The sequence below is a fragment of the Clytia hemisphaerica genome, unplaced genomic scaffold (genome assembly GCF_902728285.1).
Source record: "Clytia hemisphaerica strain Z4C2 unplaced genomic scaffold, Clytia hemisphaerica genome assembly, whole genome shotgun sequence".
Lineage (NCBI taxonomy): Eukaryota > Metazoa > Cnidaria > Hydrozoa > Leptothecata > Clytiidae > Clytia > Clytia hemisphaerica.
This window is the reverse complement of record NW_027103949.1, coordinates 378,947-401,309: the sequence shown is the minus strand read 5'-3', so window position 1 is coordinate 401,309 and position 22,363 is coordinate 378,947. Positions and strand designations below refer to the sequence as shown.

The 22,363-nt window shown below is 36.5% G+C and overlaps 1 protein-coding gene and 1 long non-coding RNA gene across 2 annotated transcripts in view; one reads left to right on the top strand and one right to left on the bottom strand.

Annotated features, from left to right (window-relative positions):
- Nucleotides 1-22,363, top strand: part of LOC136810052 (uncharacterized) — a 37,293-nt gene that overhangs the window by 682 nt on the left and 14,248 nt on the right. Inside the window, exon 2 of the long non-coding RNA XR_010847050.1 lies at nt 19,353-19,444. This is a non-coding gene — a long non-coding RNA (uncharacterized lncRNA). The remainder of the gene's footprint in view (nt 1-19,352; nt 19,445-22,363) is intronic.
- LOC136810051 (protein Wnt-4-like) lies at nt 12,490-17,509 on the bottom strand. Its single transcript, XM_067066622.1, has 4 exons — nt 17,027-17,509; nt 16,541-16,758; nt 14,213-14,529; nt 12,490-13,819 (listed from the first exon to the last, which is right to left on the bottom strand). The coding sequence occupies exons 1-4, from the start codon at nt 17,122-17,124 to the stop codon at nt 13,349-13,351; spliced, it is 1,104 nt and encodes a 367-aa protein (XP_066922723.1). The 5' UTR covers nt 17,125-17,509; the 3' UTR covers nt 12,490-13,348.

Here is a 22,363-nt window from a genome sequence, read left to right as displayed (position 1 = left end):
AAACAGCGAACAAAATTGTTTTTTGAGGATTTTAAGTTTGTTCGCTCTCCGCCAATTTTGACTATTATTCGAATCTGCCTATAGTTCGTAATCATTTTTAGTCCCTATCAAGGAGAAACCTTTATTCAACGAATTCGAATTCACGTTCGGGTCAACTGTATTCTGTCCCAGACCAAGCCCTAGCTGTGCAACTAAGTATCGTAAAGACGTGGAAGAGCACCCAAGGGGGTGGTTTTGGCATGTACCAAACCCCTTCCCTCTAATAGTATTGTCTGTTGAATGTTGAGTGGTGTCAAAAAGCTTCACAAGGTGATCAGCTTATAAAGAAAAATAGTAGTGCATATGGAACTCAGGCTTCGTGGACCATCAGGAGAGAAGTGTATAGACTAGAGTCTACTTATGACTGAACTTTGCTTTTTGATGATTTTGATGGCGCTGAGTCCAGTAAAGAAGACTAGAGGATATCGCCAAAATATGAAGCCTGCCAAATTACGCCGGGCTACTTATCAGCGCCATCCAGTCTATCAAAAAGCTATAAGTGGCCCCGGGCTAAGAAGTCTACGACGTTTATTACCAATAGCTCATCGCCTTCTTGACATTCTCTTCAGTCTTTTTCATTATCTCTCTCATCTCTGCTTTTTTGATTCCGATGAAGTGGAGGAGGTCTCTATAGTCTGTTTTCAATAAACCCGCGACATCCAACTTCGATCGAGAAGCGTTTGCCATCCAACCATTTTCTTCGCATTTTGTCAAGAGGTTTGCGCATAACGATCGTCTTTTCTGATCTGCGCCGCGTCAATGTTGTCCTCGTGTGGAACAGTCAGCCCGATCAGTAGAAGACTTTTCTCTCTTCTGACCATATCACAATGTCCGGTTTTAATGCTGTTGGAATAGGGAAGAAACGTTCACATCCTGGCAGATAGATAGATAGATAGAAATGCCCTCCAATGCATCGAAATGGGTCCTACCCACCATGGAGTAGGAATCACAGCGACACATCGTGGCAGGTCTGCAGCAATCTTCCATTTGCATTTCCAAGTTGCATCATCCATCAGTTTCTGTGGTTTCTTTATGTAATCCTTCGGGTTTGACCTGATGAATACGATTGTCGGCTTGATTGCCGGTTTCTGTGGTCTCACTCCTCGATTGATCTTGCCCATCTGCCTGGAAAAGACATCAAATAAGATCTTCAGGACCCGTGCTGTGCGCATTTGGCTAAGTGGAGTTTACTGCTTTCTGCTTCCCTTTGTTTAACCATCTTGTATGAAGCTTCGGGGCGTTCCCTTTTATTCATTGTAATAAAGGAACAAAATGTGTATTTACTAGAAATGTACAGGCTGCCCTGTAAAAAGGAGAAAATTAACACATGTCGTTAAGCAGAGATATTTTGTGTGTTTTGTTTTTGGTCTTCCCCGCATGATAATACAGTGACAAAGCTCACTATTTCGAACTCGAACGGGGAGTTTAACTTGAATTAGAGGGAGATTCGAAATGCAGGGAGTCTTTAACAAGGGTTTCTTATTGGCCAAACCTCATTATCTCGAACTCGAACGAAAAATTTGCTTGAATTAGATGAAGATTCGAATTGCAGGGAGTTTTTTTACAAGGGTTTGCCCTTGACGGATACATAAAATCATAGAAAGATTCGAATAACAGAACGTCCACAGTGGCAGGTCAATTTTGATTTTTTTTCTTCAAAATAGCTTTTGACTAATGTAGGTAGTACACTTCATTTTACTGGAGAGGATTTCAATACCACTGAATAAATTAAATTGATTGATTCTCCTGAATATTTTCAACGTGAAGTTCAAGCACAGAAGCGTTTTCATTTTATTTGAATAAAATTTAAAACATATATTTAGATGTTTCACTGAATAAATGCCTACTTCCTTTCATATTTAAAATGCCTCTGTTCTGTTCTATCGGCAAGATTAAATAAAGGAGCAAATCCAAAATAGTCTAAGTACTCAGTTTTTCAATTTCTCGCCCGACAGGCAATGGGCGGTCTTATGAAATTACTTCTTCTATAGCAGAATTATCTTTTCTTCTTTCCCGTTATGTTGATAAGTTCTTCCGGATTTCCAGAAATTTTTAAATTGAGCGCTTCGCTTTCATTTAAATCTGTTCCTGGTCGGTTTGTCTTTAAAGTATACTTTCATACTTAGCTAAGTTTTTTTCTCGGATTTATTTTCTGAAAAGCCGAAAAAAAATCAATACTCATTTAAAGATCATTAATTAGACTTTAACTGTTGTGGCTTAATGTTTTTTCCTTATTTTTAATATTGGGTTTTGTGATTTGAAGAATTTTTCTCTCCCTTAAATACATGTTTGCGTTTGTCGGTAGCAAGCTCCGTGTGTTCCACAACCGCTCTAAGATTCTTCATTGACGTCTTTCTACAATTAACTTTCACACGTGCCTTAGACTTGAAGCAGTAATCAAGCTTTATTATTGTTTTGCTAACCGGTTACTTTTTCGAAGCGGGCTACATGACTTTTTGCGCAATGCAATTGGTTCTTTTCCCATGACAACGGGCCTACATTGTCCAGAGTTGCCCGTCGTTAGGAAAATTCATTGTGACGTCACTTTTTCAAAGGAAAATGAACAATGCGTTGACATCATTTCTCTCATTTTTTATTTCTGACGTCAGAAATTATAGCAATTTTTTATCTCTTTTCGCTTGTTTTTTCTGCTTTATTTCGCTATTTTTCCTGGATAAAGTGCTCAAAATCAATCGAAGCTGAAGGAAACGGTTAACAAATACAATAATGACCGGTTTTTTTCGGGCTGTACTGAAAATATTGCCCTCGGTCAACGCAACAACCTCGCAAGCTCGGTCGTTACTTGACCTCGGGCAATATTTCTCAGTACAGCCCTCACTAACCGGTCATTATTGTATTAATAACTGAACATAAAATGAGGGGAAACTTGGCTAGTTTCCAGGCTTAAAAAAGACTTTTACTTTGGAAAGTCTTTTTCTTGAGCTCCTTGCGCTGTACATCTGATCATAATGATGCCTGGTTCTGTATTGAGTGGTCTATGAGTCGCCTCGTTAGAACAACTGTCTTATACTGTAGTATATACTACCTGCCAGCTTGTTACTTACTTACACACAGTTTTTTAAGATCAAGTGTGGCAATCCAGCGTGAACCACTAGGGAACAAGGTCCGCGAACTTTCACCTCACTGAGTTGCTATCCACCCAATACCCCTCGCATAGCAAGGAATGGCCCGGGTGAAGCTGTATTCACTTGCCAAGTGGTGGTGAATCACAGCACGGAACGGGAATCGAACCCTGACCTCCTGGACGGCTGTCAAGATCAATAACCAGTACACTACACATATTTATAGTGTAGAATGCCAATGGGCTCTAATTTTCCCTATTAACCCAATCATCAATAGCATCATGTTAGTGCAAACATTTTACATATTGAAGTTGAAGAATAAAAAAATCTAAAATCAACTTAAGTCCATTAGCTTTAAGTTTATGCACTCTTTTTTACTGCAATGTAAAAACCGCTTCCAGCTGCTTCCAGGGGACAGTGGCTTTTGAGATGGAGATAGAAGAGTGGACTCGATACCATGCTATGATTGTTGACCGAGGTAAATTTATAACTATCTCAACACACGATTTTGTTAGAGGTCTGAACCTTGGGCTTTCACATTTGAGGTGTCTTATCGGATCTACACGAAAAATTATCGCTTACTCTCCGGTCAAGTTTCGTAAATGTAATACAGAATATTTTAGGATTTGAAACACGTTTTTTGAATAATCTCATTAATTAAATCAAATTCATTTGTTTATCAACAATATTCAAGAAGCTGTCAGAAATCTCTTCCCTTCCTTACATATAAATACCCTGACACCTGTCAAATTAAACCAACCATCAAGCAGTGAATATGCCGGACATTTTTTAAAGTGAGTGGCTTTCCTTCCGGACACACAATAATGTTCGAAATCTAACACCTGTTGTGAAATCAAATGTCGAATAGCTCATTAAGTGTAATCTAAAACTTAATTAAACACCCATTCGATACTTTTCTTTTGATACTAATTTATCAGGTGTTTTAGAAGGTGTTTATTTGTTAGGCTCTCCAAGAAAACTGTCTTGGGCTCTCTTATGGCCCTATAGCCCTTCAACTAGTCTCCAATATCTGCTTTGGGTCTAAAATCTTACAGTTTGAAAAGCATTCTATACTATAAGCCCTATCAAATGACTTGCTTGGGTCGTGGTGATCCTGCATCATTGAAACGTCTTCTGGCATTACATCATAGGCCTCCTTCTTAAGGAATAACCAAATTTTACCACAAATGGTCGAGATATAAAGGGACTTACTCTTGTCTCCCAAATAAACGGGGGCCCGAATAAGCAGGAGGTAGGAAAATTTTCTAAATTCTAATAAGCGGGGGATGGAATAAGAGGGGGGTAATTTGAAGACATAATTTTTTTTAACTGATATCAATTTCAACAACAAGAAAGAAACTTTACAGTATATGGCCCCCAAAACGGAGACGGCCCCCAAAACGGAGGTCGTCATTAAAATGAGGATTTTGACCTGTAGATTTATCAAAATTAAACGATTTTTTTTTTATTTTGAAAGAATGATGGTCATACTTAAAAATGAGCATGTTTTTGCTGGTTTGAGACAGCTTCAAAATAACATATTTGCGTCTGAAGGACATATTTCAACACCAAAAGTAGATAAAAATTGCATATAACTCACTCTAGCTCCTTGGATAGTGAAAATAAGTTATGAAAATGGGGTATAGGAAACTTTCTACACCTAATGCCTTCCAGAAAATGCAGATACATCTGTGACTTTAGAGGATGGGTAAAAGATATAGCATCTTAAAGGTCAACCAGTATTTTGGGGTCCTAGAACCAGTATTGATAAAAGCGAAAATTCTAAATATGAGAAACAGCAAAAAATCTTGGAATTCCATTCCTATCAGCTTGAAATAATAGTTTATAACAAAAATTTAATATTACATATAAAAATTTTCGCTGAATCAGCAAAAACGGCAAATTCTGTCAATTTTTTGCAAAATGTAGGAGAAAAATACCTTTAAAGCTTAATATTTTCAGTTTCAGTTATAAGCTGTTTTTCTAAAATTTTCACAGCATATTCCATACATGAATCAACTATTTTCAAAAGAGATTGGTTTTCAGAAACTTGATTAAGACGTTGTTAAATCAAAATGTCATTTTGAAAATTTCTAAATTTTCAGTTTGGACTTTGCATCATCGAAAATCTTGAAATATTTAATAAAAATCATAAATTTTACATCAATCGGGTCGTAAATTTAAGGGAAAACACAAATATGTTCATAGTTTCTCCCCCTATTACCACTGGGCTTAATAATTTGATTTTAACTACACCTACGTTTTGGGGGCCCCAAACCTCCGTTTTGACAACCAGGGGTATACTGTAAAAAATTTATCAAACAAATTTATTCCCAAAACCCTCTAAATCACATTTCGAAACTATGGTCAAAATTTTGTATTCATATCTTAAAGATATCTCGAGAAATCGCTAAAATTTCAAACCTCCGTTTTGGGGGCCATTAGAAAAAAGCTACCTATCTTTAAGCGATTGAAAAATATTGTTGAAATTGAAAATTCTGAAAAAGTAGAGATGTTAAAGGTTTTCATGCAGCAAAAATCTTTGTAAAATCTCTTTTCCTTTAGATTTGAGAGAAATTTCAAATTTGATCGCCGTTTTGGGGGCCACATACTGTAACAAATGAACACTTAAAATAAGAACCAATTCTAACAAAAAGGAAAACTTTAACAAGTTTAAGGTCTATCTACACTGTAATAAAATATTGAATTATTCGAATTTAATTAGCGGGGGAGTCTTAATAAGAGCGGGGGGGAAAGATTTCTTTCTCTTAACAACTAGCGGGGGGACGTCTATTCGGGAGACAAGAGTAGTAAGAAAAGAGTAAGGCACAAGAAAATTTGTTAGAATTAAGACATTCGAATTATAGAGGTTCAAGTTCTAGAGACTCGACTGTAACATGTTTAATCTTCCTCGACATATAGGAAGAATCAGTCTTAATTAACGAATGAAATTGCGAGTCTTTTCGGTATCAGCGACCGAAAGTTCTAAGTAGTCTTTCCAATTACGTAATCAAAAAGAAGAAGTAGAAGACACATATTAAAGCTCAGCAGTTTTGTGTGAAACTTGTCAAAAACTAACATCCTAACCAGGATATAATCATACTATTGAAGATTGGATTTGTTTATTTCTTCACCCGTACTTTAATTCCTCTTTCCATGTGTCATAAAGCAAATTCCAAAGGACGATCGTTGATCTTTATTCAAAATTGCTTCGCTAATTTGCTGTTTAGTTAGGCGGTGGTTACACGTAGCCGCGGGGTGAGCCCAACCCGCCAAAAAACGATTTCGCTCCGCCTAAACACGTTTATACAGAAACAGTGTTTTCTTTATAGACCGGAGTGAATTTCACCCGTTTACGTGTAACCACCGCCTTAGACTGTAGTCGCAATTTTTTTACTTTTCAGGAGTCTTAGTCAATTTCATTTTCGATTACCATCACGCCAAAATTCCAACACCGAAAAATTCAACTTTCTCCGCTAGGACCTGGAAATGTGTTATACAATTTTTATTTTATGAATTTCATCTTCAAGACTATATGAAACAATGAAACACCTCAGCAATGAAATGATATGAACATCATATCGATGCGATTAAACGCTGTTTCATCGGCGATGTCCATGTCCACCTTGTCTATTTTAAAACAAACGAGGGATGCTGGTATTCTTAGGTCCTTCAATTCACCATCATCATCATCATCCTTCGACCGTTAGGTCGGAAATACCGAGTATCTCTCTTTCCACAGCTCACGGTCTGACATAACTGTTTTCAGTTCTTCTAACTCGAGCCCTGTTTCCCGCCTCAAATTGTCGAGGAGAGTTCGCTTCCTTGAGCGTCTAGGACCAGTAGGGCACCACAATAAGATATCTGAAATGATTTCAGATTTTGCTCTGAAACAATGGCCGGAGAAAGTTAGCCTCCTGGAAAAAAGAACAGAAGAGATTCTAGGGAGACCTTGGTAGATTTGGGCGAGGTTGGGATGATCTCTCCAATCAAGATTTTGAACCCTTTTTAGGAGATTGGTATAACACCCATCAAGACTTTTCTCCATAGATTTTGTCATGGTCCAGGTTTCAGAACCATAAAGAAGAATGGGCTCCACAAGACACTTGAAAATTTTCAGCTTGAGGTTATTGTCAAGATCACATTGCCAGATTTTGTTGAGCTTATTACAAGCTTTCCACGCAAGTGCTTTCCTGGTTTTAAAGTCGCTATCAGAACTGTTGATAAGAGAGCCTAAGTAGTTGAAATCGATTACTTTTTTAATGTCAACACCTTTCAAAGAAAATAAAGGGAGAAAGTTTTCAGAGGAGCAAAGATATTCTGTTTTTTTCTCGTTACAGTAAAGACCGACCTGACTTGCTGCAGTTTCTAAAGAATGGAGTAGAATTTCGAGATTTTGAATACTTTCTGCAACAAGTGCGAGGTCATCAGCAAAATCCAGATCAGTCACAAACAAGCCAGGGTCACGTGTGCCCTGGGGCGTTTTAATTTGAATTCCCTTTTTGTTAAAAGTATCAACAGAAATTCTTAAAACATAATCCAAAACAACTATAAAAAGAAAAGGAGCAAGAGTGTCTCCTTGAAGAACTCCTGCTTGAATATTAAAAATATCTGTATCCCCATCAGGCGATACAACCTTTGCTTTGGAAGAAGTATACAATGCTTGAATGGCATTTATAATTTTCTCAGGGATACCATAGAGACCTAGAATTTGAAACATTTTTTCTCGACTGATCGAGTCGAAGGCCTTTTTGAAATCAACAAAACATATAAAAGCATCTTTATTGAGTTTCCTCATTTCTTCCAGAATTCGTCTGATAGATAAAATTTGAGAGAGTGTGCTCCTGCCCTTCCGGAAACCGTTTTGGTTTCTCCTAAGGAGGGGGTCAAGAATAGGAGCAATACGGTTAAATAAAAGTTTGTTATAAATTTTTGCGGCAATTCACCATACATATTTGTGTATAAGTATTGGTTGTTCAATAAAACAAATTGTTGTTCTTAACTTGTTGTTAAATTTTGAGCCTCTCTTATGTTCTTATAAGAAAGTGTTTAGTGATGAATCTTAAATTCAATTTCAGCATGACCTAGGTAGTAAGAATAAAATTACAAAACACAAAACGTGATCCGAGATTACTATTGGCCATCCTTCTAAACATCCTTGATCCACCAATATCCGAAAAATATCTATTTTCAACTTTGAACTAAGGAAGTCAATCTATGACTCGTGTGTGGTTTCAAATGAAAATTTCTTTGTTTTTGAAAGAGGTTTTACCTCACACAAAGTAGGAGAGAGGGATAGATAATATTTGTTCGTAGTATAGTGGCTAGGTAGTAATCCAAAAAGTTTGGACATTTTTATGACCCTTTTTTGAGAGCCTAAATTCAGAATTTTAAATTTTGGTCGAAATTACGAGCATTTATGACCCTGTTTCTGATGTTTATTTGAGACCCTGTCAGAGACTCAATTGCTGTTTTATGGTTACCTGTAAGAGACTTTCAAGGGTGGCTCGCTCATTTCATCTAATTACCCCCTCCCTCCCCCTCCAATACAAATACTTGAAGACATTCGGCTCTACAGGTGTAAATTCGTGGCTTAAATAAAGTGGAATTCTTTCAATTCAGTGGAGGATTTCACTGAAGATTGCCATCCTGAATGGAATGAAACTTTGAGTATGAAATTAACTTAAATCGTTTTCTTGACTCAAACTAGTAAAGTAGAATTCTTGTGACGTAAATAATTACTTCGACAAAAATCGTCGTATCTCATAGCGTAACAACGCCAAAACATTACAAAACGAAGGGAAAACAAGAAGGTTTGTTTTCGAAAAACAAGAAGCAATGGGCGGTGCAAGGGAAGTACCAACTTTTACAAATCAACAATTCCTTTTTTTGTTATGGAGAGTTTTCCGATCAACCCAAAGTGAAACAAAACAGGGTGCTTCCTTATCATCCGAAACTTTCTTCTTTTTTCTCTGAGAAGAACAAAAAAAACTTCTCAAAATGTTCTTATGTATTTCTTACAGACGAGGGCACTTTTTATGATTCTGGATAGCACTCATGATTGTATCAGGTCCATCAGTACAATCGAAAAGTGGTACGAGTAGCTCTGGGTACGGGATTGGAGATTGTATAAGTTAAATAATAGCTAAATCAAAAAAATCGACCACTGGAAGGTCCTTATACAACATCAAATTTATGAAAACAAACTCTGACATCAATAATTTGTTGTCTTTCCCGGACATTATTTGTCGGCGCCCGGACAATCAAAATGACAGACTTAATTAACGACCTTCTCTTGTTTTAGATTTCTCTGAGAATGAGAAAAATTTTCTGATCATCGAGTTTCGATACTGTATGTTAGTACTTCAGCTTATGTAATATCCAGAAACAAACAACCAGATTTCCAGACAACACTTTTGTTGAAATGGGCTTTTCCAGAAAAAAACCGTGTACCCCCTGTTGAGGAGGTCCAACCTTTTGTGCCCTACCCCCTTGGAGTTCCAGGCAATTTTAGTATCATACACCTCTGGAATTCCGAACTTTTACAAAATTTCAATCATTACCCCCTTGGAATTCCGTTTATTTTTGACGGATTTTTGTCTACCCTTATGGAATTCCACTGCATTTCAAACCTTACCCCCTTGGAATGGAAATGGACCTCCTCAACAGGGGGTGCACGATTTTTTTCTGGAAAAGCCCAATATACCATCCATAAATGATTATTTCATTCGCTGAGCTTAAATATAAACTCTGGTGGTAGTCTCTCAATCCTAGCCAAGCAAATGATTTAATCAGAGATCTTGAAACTGATACCACTACTCGATGTAGATGTTTTGCATCAAGGACGCTAGATCTATTAGTTTTCCTTGAACACTTGTGATCTAGCGCCGTTAGATGTTAGTCAAAGTTTCAACACTGAGCTGGCGTCTTTGTGGATACCCCTTTCAAAAACTCCAATGAAAGATGGCGGATATAGCTTAGTCCAGGATCATGAGGTTCGGTGGTAACATTCGGTCTGCAAGGCAGCTCAGGTATATGATAAATGATTTGTTATAAAGAGCCTGTTATATGGATGCTTTACCGTAACACATCCTTGCCAGCGGCAATATCTATCTCATTGTCCGTTAGAAACCAATATAATATGAAAATCAATCTCACTTGAACAAACTAAATTGTCCTTCTTTTCTACCCGTGTGTCACAGACCCCAATAAAACACCATCTACACTTTAAATTTTGATATAAAAATCCAAGTGTAAAACATAACTCGCACTTCATTTCATCTTGATTGGAAGATCCACATTGATAAAGAGTTTTGAAAAATAACCTTCTAAAACATGGCGTTCTGAACACTGATTGGACAGGGGCCTTTAAACATTCAACAATCTTACAATGGAGATGTAGTTAGTGCAAACACAGGTTAACGCTCAGGCTTGAGAAAAGTCACCGAAACAAAAGAAAAATTCATTTTTGTACTGAAAACGTCTTATCGAAGAGCATTCTCGAAAAATTGAGCCGCCACAAAATCGAAGTCGCTGCACGCGCTTGCTAGGCCTGGAGATTTAGAACGCCATGCTCTAAAACCATCCCACTTGTTCTTTTTGGGTTAAGAAAATATAAATTTTATCTCTAGAGGGAAATTAAGTGGGGATGGAGCCCGTTGAACCAGGAATATTATGATGTTTCTGTTTTTTAATGGCGAAAATGATGTGTTCATGTATGCGGGAGAATAAGTCATGTTCTGTCTATGAATCTTTTGTCTGGTATTTTCTATGTGAAAAATGGGACAATTAGATTTTCGCGTTTTAATCACTTTAGTGGTCATATGATATTTAATTTATAACCTCTAATTCAATAATGGTCAATATAAAGTGCAATTAATATTGGATGGTCATTTTCTAGTACCATTCCCTGAAATTAATGACCAATTTTTTAATTGCGTTGAGCTTAATCTTTATTGCTTGGTAAACCAGAAACTAGACGACAGCGACATTGAATTTCAAGCCCGAAAGGCTAAAAGCGAGACTCCTGGATTGGAAATGAAACCACTTATTTTCCATCCATAACGCCCGCGCGTAGTTTTTACACAAACGCCGGATTGAAACTAAAATCTATCGCTAGATTTCAAAAAATGTAGTCCTTCACTAGCCACTAGATACAATCCGTCGCCATTATTACGGCGCGTTCTATGTGCGTTTTGGATTGGAAATAAGTGGCTTCAATTTCTCTTGCCTGATAAGTTTTGCCTCTAGCTCTTCGGGTTTGAAACTTGCTGGGCAGCAACCTTTCTGGTTCGTCTAGCTCATGTTATGAACAAAAAATCGCTCTCAGCTGATACATAAATAACAACCTCAACTCTCGCCGGCTGATTTATTCGACCTTAATTAATTCCTGAACAGATCTTACTGTGCAAGGTCTTTTTAAGAAGATCTTGGAAGTACCATTTCCCCATTTCAAAATTTCAACTCTAAATTTTGGATGAATAATGCATCAAACAAAAGCAATACATTAGAATCAAATGGCTTTCACTTTCATTGGACGATTTATTATGAGATTTTACCCTTTAAGGACACTCAATATTCTCTCTACCTGCAAAGGGAGAGACCTTCTTCAGATAAATCTACTTTAGCCTTAATCTTTATTAAGAGCTTTTGGAATAGACAAATCTTTTCCGGGTCCATTTAAAACCTTTTATTTTATTTTGACTCTTCTTTCATTGGGCCCCTGGGAGTAGACAATAGAAAACCATCACTCCATTTTGGTACTCTTCATACCCGGGGGGGGGGGCACCGATTTCTAAACGACCAAAAAATAGCTTTCAAAATCTGACCCTTACAGCGCAGCCCGTGAGCAGTGAAAGGTACCCTTACAGTGCTTTTTATCGAAATTTTCTGACCCTTACAGTGTAGTTTGATTTAATGTCCTATTTTGCTGAAACCACCTGAAAATGAACTTGAAATGTCGATACAATGTGCAAAACAAATCAAAATGAGTGCGAGTCAAAACTACTAAAGATTAATCAAATTTTTACTGACAAACCTGCAATTCAGCATTCCCTAAACACACTCTTACGGTGTCTCTAGCTAAAAGAAAACCCTTGTAGTGCACTCTATCAAAGGTACACCCTTACAATGCATTTGAGGGTCTCGGTTAACCTGCCCCTAAGGGCGGCACATTCCATGGGTCGGACCATATGAGTGCTCCCCCGGGTCTTCATACCCTTAAAACTTACAGTAATTTTTAGCTGATGGGTGTAGTACCTTCCATGAGCGTTGCGTATTTGAATATAAATAAAAAGACTAAGGGACTAGGTACGAGTTAGCGCCACGCAACGATTTCTATGCAGAATTCATTGACGACATAACGATGTATGATTTTATTTTTGTTTTTGTTCTATTCAATAAATACTACACGGTCAATATTAATAAAATATCTTTTTTACAGTTCTTGGGTTATAAATTAAATTAAAAGCTCTTTTTTCGGTATAAGTTTTTGTTTACAAAGACTTCATTCTTCTTACCCAGTCTAAACTAAATCCTGCGTGTTAAGGACATTTTCTTAACCAGAAAACCTCAAGTCCTTAATAAGTTTAAAAAGCATAGCTTCCTAAATCAAAACATCGGGTTGAAGTAGATTTTTTGTTTTGAGAGTTTTACTAAATTTTATGAGATTGTTGCTGATGCACTAAAAAATCTAATTTGAATTAATACGTGAAAAAGTCGGTATTATTGTTCACAAAAAGATGCTAAAATCTCTCATCAAAATCACGATTAATTTTGGATTTTATTAAATCAAAATAAGTAATGCCATGATGCAATTTCTATTTTAATTTTCGAAAGCTTCGCGCTGATTTAAGCAATTTAAGCTTTGTGGGTATGATAAAAATATTCCATATAAAATATCAAAATTATAAATATCAATTAAAAAAATAATAATTTGTTTCTGTAATAAATAATATAAACTTCTTTTTTCTGATAAAGCTATGATTACATGTCCTTTTCTTTGTTTTGTACGCCCAACGCCCGAGTCTTCATTTACCCAATGAATTGACATTGAACGGTATGATAAAATTCTTCAAAAACACGTTCTTGAGTTTTATAGAGAGCTGCATCCGAAATGATTCCCGTTCAATGATTTACTTGTTAGTGAAGTCTTTGCTATCACTTCGCTACTTCATCCCGCATCTTGGATTCACAACTTCTCCGCCATCTTTACTCAATCTCGTCACCTATTTGCAGACATCTAATTCTACTCGTTTTTCACATGTTTGACATTTCACTTCACAGCAATACTTAAATTTACATTTACATTGTCGTTTTTCAACTTCTACAATTTTCTCTGACCCACGATTGCAACACAAGACATCACAACCTTGAGGTCCTTTACTCTTCGGGTCGCAAACACGATCTTTGGTGCCCAGAATACCATATTTTTTGTCCTTAGAGCAAAAACTTGGACTCTCTTGTAAGTAGACTAAATCATTCTCTGTTGGTTTTTTGTTCAAAGTGTCTCGATGTGGGATCAAGTGTCCATGGTTATTGGAACCCATTCGGACGGCTGATTTATATTTCTCCATTAGATAATCTGAAACATCACCAAATTTCGGTAATTTCAATGTACATTTTGAAATAGTACAAGCTCCAGATACACCGTGACAGCTGCATACTCGATTCTTGTTGATTGGTCCATCGATAAGAGCCTAAACACACGAGAAAAAAATCATTATATATGGTATTTCCAACAAGATTTGCTATCGTGAACTTTCTAGACAAAACAATATTTCTGGAACGTCTAGCATCAGTTAATTTGATAGATAGAGAACTGTTTAGATTTCCACAATGACTGTATAACAACAATCTAATTTTCTGGGCTGGACTTAAAACCAAAATATTTAATTACCCCTGTTTGATAAAATATGGCAGTTATACAAATTTCTAAGTAATTATGAAAATATTTCGACATCTCGTTAAGAACTAAGGAAAGAAATATCCTCAACTCTCTGATATTGCCTTTAACTAGATGTATCACTCTTTGCTTATTACCCAGAATCCTATCCCATTCAGCGCATTGAATTATGGGAAAAGAAACTCACCAATCGTCCAGCTTGTTTATTATGGTTATCCATTCGCCATCGGATATCGTTCTCATGTTTGTTTTCCAACAATTGCATTGATTCTTCAATTCCATATTGTAAACTGTGTTTCGCGCATTTACGGTCCTCCATTATATGCGGTTGTTCCGGGGATTTCTGATTGGCTTGATGTTTAAGTAATGTTTCGGTTGTGATGTTTACCGATTTTTGTTTTTCACACATACAGTCTTTTGTTTTGCCTTCGTAACACGCCCACGCCAAGGAGTAAGCGATGCCGGCTGAATTGATGGCATACAAGAATGCAGTTTCAGGGATAGCTGTAAATATGAAATTGAATGTTTGTTAGTTTGGAGGATAAATATACATAACATGTTATAATGTGTACAATCTAGCCATTAGTTAAAGTGAAAGCTTAGAGTATTGAATCATTTTGGAATCTGTCCAAAATGTTTTTAAATCTGTTTTGTAGGTACAAGAAAGCTCTGTAGGTGGTCAATAAATCCCTGTTCATCAACAAAATGCTACTTTCTTATCTCAGTTCTGTGACCTGTTGAACATAGCATGTGATTTTTATACTTAAATGGTCATGAATGATACTATGAATTTTTAAAAGCCTGACTGTGACAAATTTGGGTGAAATTTTGCTGCGTAGGAGAAATTTCCAGTTTTTTTTCTCGCTCTGCTGTCTTTAGAAGGAGGAGGCGATTTTCATGCTGATCCTCTCTCTGACATACTTAATGAATCGATTTTACATACGATACAGGGATATAGCCTTTCAGGTGTGTCAAACCATTTTTTGCAAACCTCAGCATAAAACATTAAAATTTTCTCAGGCTTATTTTTTTCTTCGATTTTTTTTTCTAATAGCGTCTTGTAGCGTTAACAGATGTTTCAAGTTATAGGTGGGTCATTCTGTGATCCCCACTTTTGAGCTTCTCAAAGTTTTCCTGCTGAAGGGAGGAGCACTTATATATTTGACGCCAGTTTTGATGACGTAATATACATTTCAAATCTATAGTTTTTAAAACATGACTTGAAATGTCGAATTAAGATTATTAATCTTAAAGATATATGATAAAGAGTTTTTATCAAATTGATTTTTAAACTGACTTATTCTCAGTGTCAAGTTTACTAAAAATTTATTGCGAAACGATGCAATGTTTATAGCTGGCTAGCTGTGTAAGCTTAAGCTGGTCATATTCAAATTCTTTAAAAAATTCTGTTTACAAAATTCTCAATAAGGATAATCTTTATTATTCGTTTATGTCTTTTCAATTATAAATAGCCTATTTCCCTAATCCTCTTGTTTTACGAACGCCACAGTAGGGTTACTAGTCTAACAAGCATCTAGTTTAGGTCATCTGTATCTTATCATTTGCTGGCATAAAAGCGGTGAAGGTTTTGGGTTTGGTGGAATCTGGTTAGTTGGGAAGAATCACAGTTCGATTGTTGACTTCCCGTATTGGAGACGATTTAGAAGTTGTATCAAAGGTTGAGTTTCCTTAACAAGTTGTAGAAGATTTTGACTCAGTGCTTAATCCAATAATAGGATCATTAAATCCTTCGAAACAGGTTAACTATATCTGAGCTGATACCCTTTAATTGTATGGTTTTAAGAATTCAATATGAGTGTTAAGCTTTTGGTGTATACAGATATTAAGTTGTGGATTTCTGTTGGCAATTGGTAAACGCTCTATCAATGAGGGTAATTATCGCATAAATTACTCTTAATTAATTTTTCTTTTAATTTGAAATTAGTCTACCACTTAACTTCACATATTTTCAAATTAGTAAATGAGATGGGAAATTAGTTGCGCGGAAATAGAACAAATTTTGCTCAATTTTCAAACTATTTCTCTATTCTCTCCTTTTTGTGTTGTTTTCCTGCTTATTTGCTTCATAGTCGCTAAGGCGAAGAGTTTTCGATTGTTTTCACCAAATTGTACAGATGGGCTTACATCCTTCCTATAAAATTTTTGAATTCCTTCGTACTGAATTACTGTTGCCGCAATTCCGATAACATCCCCGGGTTAATTAGATTTCAGTCCTCATGCTTAGACGAAAAACAACATTCCGGCGCGAAAATGTCTCACTTCTTGAAGTTTAGATACAATGGAGTGATTTAGTATTGTTTGATTAATTCTTCCTAAAAGCCTTCGATTTACAGAAAACCAAAAAATATGACATTTTTTTCAGGTTCCACGGGAAGTGCAAGGAACCTCAAATCCTACTAGTCACATTCTACCAAATGGTTTTAGTTTGGTTTACTTGTATCTACGCCGATGTTTGAGAAAGATTTTAAGAACTCAAAAAAATGTCTGTACTCACGATAATAGGTGATCCTTGGTGCAGATTCGAAAGCAGCTGAACAATTCCACGGTCTCATCTGAAATTGATATCGACATTCTTTGGCTGCAACTCGAATACCACGGTAAACGTTGGTCAATTTTTGTTTCTCCATTGAACATTTGAGATTCGTTCCTTTCTTGATGTATTTTGGAATGGAACTACAGAGAACGTATGGGTTCATTGATTCAATATCGTTCCTGTAAAAAACAAAAATATTTGAATTTTGATGATTTCGATCAGATGTTTTAAGGTGCTTTATGAGCCTAATCTCCCCTTTCCTGGTCAGCTTTCAGTCAATTCTATTATTTAACACCACGACCATCCCTGAAATAATTACAAACAAAAGTGCGCTAATTACGCAAAATCATGTAAACCTTAATGATATAATATACAAACGAACCTGCGGTCAAATTTTGACAGGTATTAAAAATATGATGAAAATTTAACCAGACATGCAGGACTTACATTTTTAATTCGACGTTGGAGCATGCACCAAATAAAGAGAATAGAACGCATGCGCAGTAGATGATTGCCAACCTCGTTTTCATTCCAAAGCCAATCATTTTTTTTAGTTTAAAGATTTTAAGGTTCGAAAGATGATGTTAATAGTAAAATCAAGATTTAAGATGTGATAGTAATCTTGCGCGATAAAAAACCATACATAAATCCTTCAAGCTCTTCAGATTTTGTCTCGTCTCGATTATTATTTTGTTGGTCTAATAATCCTTGTAGTTCAAAATGTATCACGTAAAATGAAGCTTCCTTGTCCACTCAGTCTGTCGTGTGTATTCAAAATCAAAATGTTGTTTCTTTTGTGTATGTAGTATGTACTTCTTTATGCGAGAATATCAATTGATGGTTAGTCTTTTTTGTAGGGTTCGCTGTCCCACTGTGTTAGTACCCTTATACCCTCTCGCGTTGCACTACTATGCTCTTTTACTTAAATATGAGTACAACGATGCTTAGCTTTTCTTTTTATACTGTTGGATGACGACATCGATTTGTTTCGAACAATAACTTTAAAGTAGCGGCATGTCACCACAAAGAGATCTATACTTAATTGATCATGAATAGTAGAGAAAAAAAAAGAAAACTACATTTTGTGTCGAGTTGACTGACTGAACTTTAATGAAAGGGGGGTTAATTAAAGAGACTTGGGAAAAAATTATCTTAAAACAAAAACATTGTGCGATATTTTTTCTTTTCCATTTACAACTTTTATTTTCACATTTGCTTACCATAAATTCTCTTTTAAAAATCGCGCTCTTTTTATAATATGCGGCCGCTCAATTCTCTAGAGAGCACACGCGCGCGTGCAAACAAGAATTCAAAACATCCGGTTTCTTAGCTATATGGAGCTATAATTAATACGGTCATTTATCATGCGATGGGTCCTTCGCAGCGTCAAGAGCAATTATCACCAAAAGCATAAATAATAGAAATTGATTTTTTTATTTTTGTCAATTTTTTTGGCCACCCTTTTGTTTGAAGGTTATTTACATATTTCCCTTTGTCATGTTGTCAGATAGTTGTAGAATTTTGTAAGAACAACCAAACTACTTGGTACTTTGTTAAACGTTGGAAATAATAGAGAGGGAACTTTAGGCTACGGTGTGTGAGGCTGTGGGTTCTACCCCGACCAAGTCTTAAACATATACTACTATGAAAAGTGGTTCATGATGTTTCTTTCACTCGATAAGTAGGAGAAAGGCCAAGGGTCGAGGAAGGTAGACAGCTATCGAAAGGTAGCTTCATGTTTACCTAAAATGCCTCGCGAAACTTGCCTATTGAAGACAGTTATACAATCTATTATCGAGCTTCATCGAGAGTTAGAACATTGTGATCGGAAAACGTTTGTTAAAGATACGATGAAAAACGTACAGCCGACAATGGCAGTAGCCCGGGGTCCACTTAAAGCTTTTTTATAGACTGGATGGAGCGATTAAGTGGCCCGGTAGTATATGGTAATACAATCATGGACAAAAGGTTGTAGACAAATGAAATTTCAGTGAAAAATGGTGAGAAATAGAGCAAAATGACTCTTCGATGCGTCTGAAAAAGGAGGGAAGTTAAAAAAAAACACTTTCGAAGTCGTTGCATTGCTTTTGAATTGCTTTTGAGGCAACCACAAGCAAAAAATCAGCGCTTTGATACTGGTGTAAGCCAGTGAATCAAGCCCTTGTGGTTTGCCCTTGTGGTTAGACTGCAGTGGGTGACTTTGAAAGACTTTGACCTTGAACAGCTTTGAATGGGTTTGGAAAGCACTCAGAACCTCTTGGGAACTTGTTTTGGATCGATATTGAAGTATTTTGCAAATATTGCAGAAGTCTACAAACCTTTTGTCCATGATTGTATGCTTTTGCTAAGTTTTACAGTCCGCCGGATTTTCGTTGTTTTTGCCAGGTAAAAACAGTATGAGCAATGCTTTTATTTGAGAATAAGGGATTGCAAATTGTTTCCAATTTTTGATTATATCGTTCAACTCCAAGTAGTTTTTTGGTTATTTGTTTATTTCGCTAAACGCTCCTTGTCTACTTCACTGTCATCAAAATTATTAGAAAGCAAAGTTCAACCAGAAGTAGACTCTAGTCTAATAATGTCAGTATTTGGAAGGATTTTGTAAATTAGACTTTCGAAAGTTTTACCGCTGTAAACTCTCTTTAGGCCTTTAACATTTTCTTTTTTCTCGGTTCCTAATTTTTAAGTAGTGATTTTTTGTTTAGTGTCCAAGATGACGGAGATTTATTTCATAAATTATGGTATTGTATTCTTTTTTCATGTTCAACGGCAGTAAACACACGATTTCACCATCATATTCTGTACATCAAACTGTACATCATCAAACCGTACTCAAAATTTGTTCCCGATTGCTGAATTTTTCAGGTAAGAATAAATTCATTTCTACCCAGCTGGCACACAACGTTGTTTCAACGTTCATGTAACGTTATATGGACGTTGTGAACATTAGATGGACGTCGTAACAACGTTGTGTTCCGGCTGGGTAGCCACCGTATCCTATCCAGTTTTCTTTCAACAAAATCACAATTCGTATTAATTACTATGGACCTAAATTGATCCCTCAGAGTAGCACTGTAATGCTAATTGCACTGTAGGTAAATCGTCTTGCCAATCTTTTCCATAATTTGTCAAACGTCATATTAAAGTGATATTGTACCTTCACTGTGTGTGAGTTTTTATTTGAGAAACGTAGTGTGATGATTTTCGACGTCATTTTTCTACGTCTACATTGTACGGAATTGCGGTGTAGCGACTGCGCTTTCGCGTCAAAGGGGTAGGCACATTGGGTTGACCATAGACGCTCGAGACAAAGCAAAACTTTTTTCCGTAAGCGACCCAAGCCCTGATTTATCATCCCAAGACCTGAACTAGCGGCCCAAGACTTGGGAAACTTTGCGACTATCCTTGCGAAGTTTCCTTGGTCTATGGGCCTCTAAAACAGGGCTTCGGCCGCTTACGGAAAAAAAATTGCCGAGATAAAGATACAGTTCTAATTCTAAGTCTAGTTCTATCCGTCCAGGATATAATGGCAGACAAACCTGTGAAAACTTTGCCCCTGCAACACAGTTCAGATTCATCCACCTGGAAAAGGGTCGTCGCAAGCTTACAAAAACCTTTATATACAATATTTCAAAGAGGGTAGATATTACTGAATATGCCAGGGTTGATGTACTGTTCTGTAAACCCGTGTTCAATTTGTTTACACTTCTCCTTCTTCAAAGCTTTCACGTTAAACTTCTTCGAAAAATAATCTTTTGGGTCCACCAGAAACCCGCGCCGCTATCAACCTATCGTCTTTTTTTACCGATAAAATTACCAATAAAATCGATATAGAATTGAGTTTGCTGAATCAGCAATAATAATTGAAATAGTTTTATTTTCCTTATCTTATCCTCTTTGAAAAGTTGCATAAACAGTTTTTCGGTCATTTCCGTGTTGTCTGGTTAATCCCTGACTCAGCGCATAAACATAACTATGTTAAGTCCTTACACAAAAACTTTACACAGACATAGAAAAATTACTATTGCTTGCGTCACATATAACTTCCCTTGAATTTGGTGGGGGTGAATTCTTGAAATCCACAAGGTCTTGTAGTAATAAAGGCTCGTCTTGTATTTCGATCGATTTGGTTTGCTTCCGCGATTGAATTCACGAGACTTCCAATTGTTAGGTTGGAGGCTGTTTAATAGACTCTATGAAGCAATTAAATGGCTTGTAAGCTTAACTGCACATTTGAATGCCCTGTTCTGCCTAGCCTGTCAATAAAAATGTGATTCTAGTTTCTTTTTCTCTGGTATAAGATTAGACGATCCTATCGCCTATACAAGATCACTAAAAAGGGAATAGTTTAGGAGGTGGGATAAATCCGCCAGCCCGGGGCGGAGTAAGCAGTGACGGGGGTATTTACAGTTTGTTCCAAACTTTACCGCCACTATATTTTCCGTAAACCTTGCTGACGCCCTGACTCTGCGTGTATATATTTTCCCGCGTTTACCATCCCTCTAGCGGACGATAGCATCGACTGGTATAACATCCGTCCAATGAGGTGGGTTCTTCATCATTTGTGAGATACATGCTTCCTACTTCTGATACTTAGTATGCATGAAGGCAGGTATTGGCAAATTTTAAGCAAATAAGCCACAATTTTTGTTTTCGATCTGGTTTGACAAGGTTTGATACTTGAAGCCATGCCATTGTGAATAATAGGAAGATGGTCAGACATGACGTCATTGTCTCGATAGCTTTGTCTCCTTTCCGATGATCACCACACCCTAGTTTAAGTAACGTTCGCGTAAAAAGACATTTTAATAATAAGACATCATCAGGAAATGTTTTTTGTAAGAAAAATCGTTTGCCAGAAGTTATTCTGCTATTTGTTCGTATAATGTAGTTTTTGGGTGCTTTTTGGAAATTCTGCCACACTCAATAGTATCAATAAGTAATAAATTGACAAAAACCGGGTTCCTTGGGCTAAGATTTGATACTGAAACTTTAGTTAGAATTGCTACAAAAACATGTGTTCTTATACAAAATCCATGTGTAATATCAAATCGGCTGGATTTATCATTAAAGTAGTGTATCCTGATTGGCTAATACCGTTAAATAGCCTTTTTACGTCAATTGTGATTGGTTTAAAAAACACTCATGAGTTTAAGATTTTATTTTTATCATTTTCTTAATTAAGTCTAATAAGCCTGAGGGGGCTGGAGGAGACAGTTGGACAATGACTAAAGGTAATAAAAGTTGATGATTCTGATTTGGTATTATTGTTACCCCGTTTATAATATTGGTTCCCTAAACATTGGTAGAACTTAAAAGGTGAATTTATAGACTGGAGTTGCTTATAATCCATGTAACACGGTAATGGGTGTAACATGATAATACGATAGTTGTTATAGGATAATATCAGTTTGTATAAATTACAATTTGTTTCTTCAATTATTTTTGTCTGAGTTAGTCTCCTAGCATGGTATAAAATTTGTGACAGAATTTAAAGCTTCATGATAAGTTGCCGATGTTAGGTACCTTCTGTCAACCTTAAGCAAGGGTGAGGTTGCTCGTTAAGAGCGACATGATTTTACATACTCCCTTGACCATTGTACTGCTCTGTACCTTGCTAATGTTTTACAATGGGTTACACTTACTTTGCATTGATTGAAAAAATAAGTAGCAAAATGGCGCACTTGATAATGGAAGAAATACACGTTTATTATAAGAACAAACTATTTGATAACATAAGACTTCATGGACTCGCTGTTTTTCTGCTGTTTTTTGGGGTCAATC

What these genes read in the sequence shown, in the direction of transcription:
- LOC136810051 (XM_067066622.1), bottom strand. Translation starts at nt 17,124, where the DNA reads ATGATTGGCTTTGGAATGAAAACGAGGTTGGCAATCATCTACTGCGCA. An exon ending in TCCAACGTCGAATTAAAAAT is followed by an intron (nt 16,759 to 17,026) that starts GTAAGTCCTGCA and finishes TGTTTTTTACAG; the next exon opens with GAACGATATTGAATCAATGA. An exon ending in ATAAACAAGCTGGACGATTG is followed by an intron (nt 13,820 to 14,212) that starts GTGAGTTTCTTT and finishes TCGTGTGTTTAG; the next exon opens with GCTCTTATCGATGGACCAAT.